Source organism: Cryptotermes secundus, unplaced genomic scaffold (genome assembly GCF_002891405.2).
Source record: "Cryptotermes secundus unplaced genomic scaffold, Csec_1.0 scaffold196, whole genome shotgun sequence".
In the NCBI taxonomy this organism is placed as follows: domain Eukaryota; kingdom Metazoa; phylum Arthropoda; class Insecta; order Blattodea; family Kalotermitidae; genus Cryptotermes; species Cryptotermes secundus.
Genome location: NW_019735556.1, coordinates 160,117 through 169,573, shown reverse-complemented (window position 1 = coordinate 169,573; position 9,457 = coordinate 160,117). Strand labels below are relative to the sequence as shown.

At 40.7% G+C, this 9,457-nt stretch overlaps 1 protein-coding gene across 1 annotated transcript in view; it reads left to right on the top strand.

Annotated features, from left to right (window-relative positions):
* LOC111869540 (tetraspanin-2A) overlaps positions 1-9,117 on the top strand; it is a 119,832-nt gene extending 110,715 nt beyond the window's left edge. Inside the window, exon 5 of the mRNA XM_023861156.2 lies at positions 8,564-9,117. Coding sequence (XP_023716924.1) covers positions 8,564-8,647 — 84 coding nt within the window. The 3' untranslated portion in view covers positions 8,648-9,117. The remainder of the gene's footprint in view (positions 1-8,563) is intronic.
* The last annotated feature ends 340 nt before the right edge of the window (positions 9,118-9,457 follow it).

The window sequence follows — 9,457 nt, the reverse complement described above, 5'->3', positions numbered from 1 at the left end:
TATTAAAGTGAAAATATGTTTTGATGTTTTATTAAACCGGCAGATTCATGTAACCGGCACACCCCTTTCTCTATATACGAGTATATTAGATAATGGGACGTTTACGGTATATAGCAAGTGTGGTGGAAGTCATATTAACATAGCACGGTTAGGAAGAATAGTTAGTCACTACAACTTTTGAAATTCGCTATCTCATATTTCCTATTTGACAGCTTTAACTTTTACGCTGTTGATGGAATCAGTCAAATCCACTGCGTATTCAACCGACATTGACCATGTCTAAAAACAAGACAGTAAAACAAAACGATGATTTGCCAGCAGTTGAAAGTATTTATTTTTGCAACTAAAAAGAGATTCAAACAGCTTGCTCAATACAGTTCATTATTCTGTCCTAACAGAAGATCTCTCTTAGTTAGTTAGTTATTGGAGAGGGTGGGTTTTCCCATGCACTGAGACCAGTATTGGTCCATTGTGCTTCCCTCTATGATATTCTACCAGTCTCTATATCCTACCGACATTGGTGCGTACCATCAGTTCCGACCGAGCCAACGAGTTCGGCCTCTACTGGCTTAGCGGTATCTATAATGCTTCCTCCATCTATCAGAGGCGTTAGAGACTACTGTTGGGAGGGAAATGTCCTTGAATTTAGCTCAGTGACCTCCTTTGGAGATATGAGGTTCTTTTATGTGTCGTAAAGCTACGACACGGGACCCACGGCTTAAAGTCCCTCCCGGAGGACTTGTTCCCTGAATTTTTCCCCCCTTAAAAATTCCACGACCTCCCCCGGGTTTGAACCCGCGTACCACGAGTCATGAGGTGGGAACGTTGCCTCTAGACTACGGAGGCCGCTAAGATCTCTCTTTCATAACATAAAGAGTTCCAGTGACAAAACTGTGACAGAAATAAATGAGAAAATTCGTTACGTTTAAAGCTTACCCTCCCGTATATAGGAACTATATTTAAATTAATTTGTAGCACATTTCAAAGTCACAGATGTAGATTAAGTAAAGTTATTCCAGGACTGAAGTTCAAATCGCCTTTTCCGATACCAGCAGAGTTCTTTCGACATGCATCTGCACTCAGCGTATAGTTTCAGTGTTGACTTTGCATGTTTCACACCGCAGTATCGGTTTCCTCTATCGAACTTTAAATGTAAATTCGGTCTGAATCACCAACTCATGGATCATTTATCACCCGTTTCTCACAAGATTCCTTCACGTGGAACACAGAAAGCGGATCAGAGCATGTTGTGAAGACGAGAAAATTACACGTAAAGCATGATGAGCTGTAAATCCGCTTTCCGATTTCATTCGTTCTTTGTATGCAGCACATAAAACAGAAGCATAATGAGAACCCCGTATCTATGTTTCATTTCAATAACAGCTTTCGATTAAATTTGGTGTGGGGGACCTACGGTAAAGTTTGTCGAAATAATATAATTTTACACAGAGATACTGGGTTTTCGGACTTTGTCCATGGTCCGGATTCTAAATAACTAAGAAAAAAAGCACAACGTTTCGGAAACTGGCTCTGTTTCCGTCCTCAGGTGAGGGAAGACACCTACTTTGTTGGGTCCCTTAGAAAGAGCCAGTCCGAAAACCCAGTATCTCTGTGTGTTATACACCATCGCCAGAACCCTTCGGTATCTACTTAATATAATTTTAGTTCGTTCGGAATCAATACGCTAACATGTGAAGCTGAAATCGGAATACGTTAAGTGAGTAAATGAAATGTAAGGGAAAATATTTCTAACTCTGTGTAATCTGTTAACTGTGATTAAATTTGTTAGAGTGGATTTTTATGTGAAGTAACGCAATTTTATCTTCAATAATATACTTTGCAGTGGCCTCGCGGTCCAAGGCATGAAATGTATTCACCCGCACAAGCACTTTGATTCCGGGCTCGAATCCTACTCGAGGCACAGATGCCTGTCTGTGTTTGTTTAGTTCTGTGTAGGTAGCGGCCTCACAATAGTCTGACCGCCCGTCCAAGGTGTCCTACACCTTTCTATAAGACTTAGTCATCAATGACTCTACAGCCCTTTGTTACGCCCTGGCCCCATCTTCAGTTTTATAATCTTTTTTACACAGACGGTAGGACTCCTTGGACCAGTGATCAGCCAGTCGCAAGGCCGCTACCTGCACACAGGACAACAAAAACACAGAATAAACGCACACACAGATATCCATGGGCTCAGGTGCCATGATATACAGACCAAGTTTCATAAAAATTTGTTAAGGCATTCGAAAGTGAAGAGGTGAGCATTCACAGACATACATCGTGGAGTCTGCATAAGCTTACTTCTAGAAAGTAGTCTAAAAATAACAAATTCTTATTAAGAAATATTCGCGGCTCTGAATTCTAAATCGGCTCTAACTCGCTAAATACTTATCAGGACAAGAAGAGTTTCGAAGAATTATTGTAGAAGAAAACGAAACAAAATTTTATGGCTAATAAAATATTTCCTTATGTCTTGCCTTTTCTGAGAAAGTTAAAGAAAAGGAGATGAGCGCTAGAGTTGTTCCACTACGAGTTCATTCCGAGTCCGTTAAAATTTCGGAATGACACAAGGCTATGATATACCTAATTTACGAGAGGAAAAAAAAATTAAAAAAAATTATAGCAAAATACTTCATTTCCATTTTAGTATAATTTTATTTTTTATGTTTTAATCTTTAGTCTCTAATTTTTAAATTTTATTATCTGAGTATTAAAAATTTTAACTGATAAACTCAATTTATGCATTTAAAAACACTCAATAGCACAATAAGAATCCTTATTGAAGAATTAGATGTAAATTGTTAGATGCAATTCAACAACTGACTCTGGTATCACTGTACGCCTGGTGATGAACAAATATAAGGATCAAAATATGTAGCGTCAATAAAAACAAATGTTGATACGATAGTGTCTACTTTGTTTTAAATACAGAATATTGTTTTGTAGACTGCATACTTTTGTATACATTTTATGTATCTTGTTTATGACACACACCATGATGCATAATATTAAGGCAAAAAAACACGAAATGATTTAAAACACTGTAACATCAGACAAGTGGCCGCGCCATAGCTCAAGCTGATAGTCGCTGGCTTCCCATCGCGGCGGCCCGGGTTCGATCCCGGGTCTGGTCAAGTGGGATTTGTAGTGGACAAAGTGGCGCTGGGGCAGGTTTTCTCCGAGTACTTCGGTTTCCCCTGCCAATATTCATTCCACAATCACCTTCACCTATCATCTGGGACTGATCAATAGGCCAGAAGTGGCCGCAGTACCAAGTGGACTCAGTCCCACCGCACAAAGCGATAATAAAAAACATCAGACAAATGTCGTGGGGGTGAGGGGCTAGCATTTGTTCATGTTCAGACGATCTTGAACTCGATCCTGAACCCGGAGGTCGACTTCTGTTGTTTTCATCTGTTCCGTCAGGAAAATTTTGGGGAGGTACCGCAAAACTATAGCCTCCACTTCCTTCTCACATCTTCATTTATAATCATTCTCCAATTCTAAACTTATAAGCATTTGAAAAAGGATCGTTAAATGAAATGATAATATGAGAAATACCACAGTATTCATCTGGAGGCAACAAGGAAACCCACAAACATTTCAATAACATGTTTAGTGTTGAGCGTGATACCTCCTGAGTACAAACTGGGCTTCAAGTGAAAGCGCTCTTTCATTCATTCCAGCTCATTAGATAAGCTATCAGATTACTACCGCAGTGGTACACGGATTTCGTTTGAGCAAGAAAAAGGCAATCAGTAGACACCGAACCGGAGTGAGCCAGTCAGAGAAGAATACCGTCTCCTGGGATGCAACACCTTGTAGTCCTTTAAAGTTCGCTGACGTTTCGGAAGACCGTGCTGCCTCCGTCTTCAGGGTAAAAAGTCACTGTTATTTCTTATACCCTAAAGATAGAGAGAAGACTGTCCTCCGAAGCGTCGGTAATCTTCTACCGGACCACACGGATTCATACCCCAGAAGACAGTACTATCACGTATTAGGGGTGAGTGTGACTATTAGACGGGGTTTGCATTTGCTGATTGGTTTTACTGACCTCTTATACATACCACCCGGAACTGCATATAATTACAGCGCTATCGCTGATCTACAGATTTTACAGGTATTACACACACACACACACACTAGGGTTCTCAGTCTTCAGTAGTCGTATCCTGGCAACGGGTTTATAACAGTCCCACTGTAACTACAAATCAAGTTTTTAAATTACACTCTTGCAACTCAACTAACTCTCAATTGTCATCCCTTCTAAATCATATTCTACTGCAGACTCCAAGAGACTCCCTCAATTATAATCTCAGTCAGAGTTACTTTACGAATGGCGATTTACCGCCAATCAGTTAGCCTTGGCGACAAGCCCCTTGAGACCCACGACCTGAATTTTTATTTTCCAACTGAACACATGCAGTTATAGTCCTTATGTAATATCCTCTCTGACGAGAAGACGGGTGTGTCGTTTACAATACCTGCAGGCCCAAGCCAGCGCGGTCATTCTCAGGTCCGAGTCCCGCGGGTCTCATGACCATATTTTACTGTCTCAGATTCGAGACTCCCACAACGTGGAGGGCCAGGTCTCCGTATTTATATCCCCCAGAACAGGGTGGCCCCGTTATACCTCCAGGCATTGGGGTCCCTTTTCTTCGCCTCCTACGACTTGCAGGGCTACAGTGGAGGTATTTGACCCCTTCTCAACACAGAATTTTTATTATTTTAGCTGGGCTGTAGTCCTCGTTATATAGCCTCGGGTCGGCTCCAACAGAAAACACATTTTCCTAACAATTTCTCTCTTGTTATAGAAGTGTGTTTACCTCACCGTTGAATATAAATGGCAGTTCTCGTATTGTTGCGTACGTGTTCATTTCCGCGGGAACCTGGTTACCAAGTAGTTGCGTAGCAATGAACGTCTACTCTGGTTCCGCTATTGCGACTCTCAGGCATCATGTCACAGTACTATTTATAGTCACAACCGTGTGAACCTCCAATCTCTCAAACAATTGACATCTCCACAACTCATTTTGCCAAATTTTACTATTGTTTAAGATTTGAGGCTTTCACGGCGGTGACTATGAAGAAAGCAGTCTTCTGGGATTTGGCACCGTGTATATGTGGTGTTAACCGACGTTTCGGAGGAACGTATCGCCCCCATCTTCAGGGTTGAAGAAAAAGTTTAAGAAATCTGCAAGCGACAACACCGTGCTTTACCGTTTCTCACGGTGTTGTCGCTTGCAGATTTCTTAAACTTTTTCTTCAACCCTGAAGATGGGGGCGATACGTTCCTCCGAAACGTCGGTTAACACCACATATACACGATGCCAAATCCCAGAAGACTGCTTCCTTTTTACTATTGTTGTTCATCTGCACTCCTTGGTCATACTTAGTAGGCCATCAGAAGTGTAAGCATCGTCGAGCCAGATGTCAGTGCAACACACGTTCTCACAAACTGTTTCTTCTAGATCAATTTTATTAATGTTTTCCACATGCCTGTATCTCTTAAGTGGTTTTCCAGTCAAAAGCAGCAGGTGTTTCATTTTTGTCCATGCATACTGCATGTTCATTCAATCTGAGCTTCTGGACTTAATCACATTAAAACATGGGGTAAAAACAAATTAAAACTCCCTTAATTATGCAACACTCTTCTTCCCGCCCCCTATTTATAAACCATGGAATCAAGTTCTGTCCTTTGCAAACTTTCCCAAGCAAGCTTAACTCTCCTAACTGTTCCTTCCGCGTCTCGGGGTATCACGATTTGTATCCATGCACTATCTTCACTGTGGTATAGTATCATAACCTAATTTAATTGCATTTTGGTGTTTTGTTTTATTTTCGTTGTTAAAAGTCACAGAAACTTAAAAATTCTGACTGTTTTTGTTCATTTCTGTCTTTTTTGTTGCTAGTGGGGTGGGACTAAGTCCCTTGTTCTGCGGCCACTTCTGGCCTATTGTACCAGCCCCAGATGATAGGTGAGGGTGATTGTGGAGCAATTGGTGGAATGAAGATTGGCAGGGGAAACCGAAGTACTCGGAGAAAACCTGCCCCAGCGTCACTTTGTCCACCACAAATTCCACTTGACCAGACCCGGGATATTTTATGGAAACCGAAGGTTCAAGAGAGCCCCCAATTCGTTCTTAGCCTTTTCCACTAATATCCTACCTATATTCACAATATTCAACGCGCGTGCTACATGAGGAGCCCATCTTATACTCCTTAACTTGCCCTTTCTAATTATTTTGGCGAAAAGTAAAAGTTATGAGACTCCTCATTATGCAATTTCTCCATCCTCCTGTCACTTCATTCCTCTTCGGTCCAAATATTATCCTCAGCACCCTGTTCTCAGACACACACAGTCTATGTTCCTCCCTTAATTTCAGAGAGCAAGTTTCACGTCCATAAAAAACCACAAGCAAATTTATATTTTTATGTGTATTATTTTGTACGTTTTTAGACGACAGACGAAAATATAAAAGGTTCTGAATTGAATGGTAACGAGCATTGCTCGAATTCAATCCACTTCTAATTTCCTGATGAGTCAAATTTTTATTTCTTATTGTCGTTCCCAGATATTTGAACTTCACCACATTTTCAAAGAATCTATTGGCTATCTATATGTCATGACTTTGCCCTGCATTCTGGTGACGATATATCAGCACGCACTTAGTTTCCTCTGTGTTTGCTTCTACACCAACCTCCTCATGAGCTAAAATTACAGCATTCGTGGTTTTCTTTGTGAGATTCGCATTATCTCCAGTAGATGGACGTCATCATTATAGACCGGCAGCTAATTCATTGTCGTTTATATTTGACACAATATTTCGTAAACAGAATCGACTTCTATCATCAGGTCTCATGGCGGGAGCCGATTTCGTTGGTCCACTGATCGAGATTAGCTGACGGTATGAAAATAGAATCCCCTTCCGCCACTGCACCTGATGCAAACTGACACACGACACGTTCAGTATACCAAACATACTCGGCACAATTGGCAATATAATCTCTGTATACTGGATCAATTATTGTTACAAATGTTGGAAGGCTCAGGATACAGCATAACTTTGGATTTTCATCAAAATACCTGAGGCGTAAATTTTTCTGCGAACGCATGTAGTTGGAGTAGAGGTGAAGATAAACAGATTATAAACCTCGGCATTAGAATGAAACGAGTGGTCAGGTCCACGCTCCAACTTACGAGGGTTGAAACTTTAATAATGGCAACTATTTATTTACAATTAATACAAAATAGACCATGTTTCAAAGTTTTACTGTGCTTCAATGTAGTCATCAGCATTGTGTTCAACCCGTTGCCAGCGATGTGGAACTCGTAGGATACCTTTAGCAGCACCTGTTGTGTTGATAGTTCGAATGGAGCGGTCTACTGCCTAAAGAATCTCTGGAACAGTTCTCAAGCGAATGCCACGAAGTTGTTTCTTCATCTTAGGAATCAAGTCGAAGTCACGAGGGCTTAAGTCCAGGGAGTATTGTGGATGGTATAGCACTTCGCAGCCCCATAGATCGAACAAATCAGCCACAGCTTGCGCTGCATGCGGCCGAGCATTGTTCTTCAAAATGATGGGTGGGTTCTGCAGAAAGTGTCGCCGCTTCTTTCTCAAAGCTGGTCGCAGGTTGTGTTCCAAAAATGAACAGTAATACTGCGCACTGACGGTCTGCTGTCGTGGAACGGTATGCGTTATGATAACACCATCACAGTCATACACGAGAATCACCATAACTTTCACATTGCTGGGGAGCAGCGTCGTATCGTAGCCGTTTCTGCATTTCCGTCAAATCATGCTGAACCCCTGGTGATGCAATTTTTCTCATGCCCAGGCGTTCCTTGAGAATGTGAAGCACAGTCGTACGCGCTAATCCTGTCTCTCGGGCCACCTCACGAAACGTATGGCGTCGATCACACTCCAGTAACGCGGAAAGAGCATAAACTTCTTCACTGACATTAGGACGATCTGGCCGACGCATGTGTGCCACATTTTGTCTTCCCTCGTTGAAGGCTTTTACCCACCTTGCCACTGTTCTGTAAGGCAATACAGATTCCCCGCAAGCCTCTTGAAGACCTTGATGACACTGTCGTGCTGTACGGCCTCTGGCGCATTCAATCTTTATCCAACTCCGTTGCTCCTGTTTCGAAAACTTCGTGACAACACTACATTAGACCGCCAGCTAACACGAAGCTCTGTTCTTCTCGTCACTGCGCATGCGCGTGACGTGGTAAGGGAGAGTCCATTTGCTCTGAGGTAAGGTAGGTATGTAACTAACGTGTGGTATAAGCGACATTATTTGGTTCCGTTGCATGGCGTCTCTACAGCAGTGTTGCCACTATTAAAGTTCCAATCCCCGTATTTACCCCATAGGGAAAGTCCCATGTACCCACTAAATAGGGCGTCTCCCAGTGCCGGGTTCAATCCATAATCAGTCTTCTTATCAACTAAGCTCTGTAGACCCATCAAAATAGGTAACCCTTCATTCACCCTTTTACAAGCAGTTTTAAGTTATAAGAGATTTTATTAACACCTCTCATTTTGTTTGTTCCCTGCAGGTAATCAACATTGTTCTGTCTGCTGTACTGTCTGAGGCCCTCAAGAGAGAAAATGAAGACAGAGGTTTTGTATATAAACGCTGATCTTTCGACCTGAAAGCCTAATGTTGACATCTTGCCTGAGAGGTAACAAGATTTCCAGAAAATCCTAATTTTGGACTTCCTCCAGGAAAGCGAATGTCACCAGAGGCCCGTAATATGCACAAATCTCTTCAGGCATTACAGATCAGATTAAAATTTGTATAATTTTTATTGAAGAACATCAGATACGTTCATTTAATTATTTTAAGTTGTAAGGTTATGTTTCAACAGCATACAGCATTTTGTCTCGGATTTCTTTAGCTATCAAATATATTCAAATTGTTTTGTTTCAACTACTGGATAAGCAGGGTTAAAATTTATTAATAAGGAAGTGATTTTATATTATATCACTGGGAATAACATATTCTCCTTATTAATATACTATATTTGAACCTATGTGTATTATATTTTCTTTATTATAATTGTGAATGAATATGGAACGATCATGCACAAATTATGTGCTTTGTGCTTTTACAAGAATAAACATTATTATGAGAAATGCTTTATGCCTTACATACATACACTTACATTCAAAATATTATTTTGTTATATATAAGAAATTAACTGTAATTGGCAAGTAGATCTAGTGTAATGGAACAGAAAATTAGTTTTTATCCCAACGTAAGTTGGAATTACGACAAGTGGAAATTTATGTCTTTGGAAGAGATGTTATTTCAGCTAATAAAGGAAAGAAAATATCCGAGAATTAAATTATTTATGTGCTTTAAAATTTTAAGGTACCTGCTTTAAAATAATCATAGACATGTTTAAATAATATAAATTATTTTATCACACCGTACAGAAGCGATATAC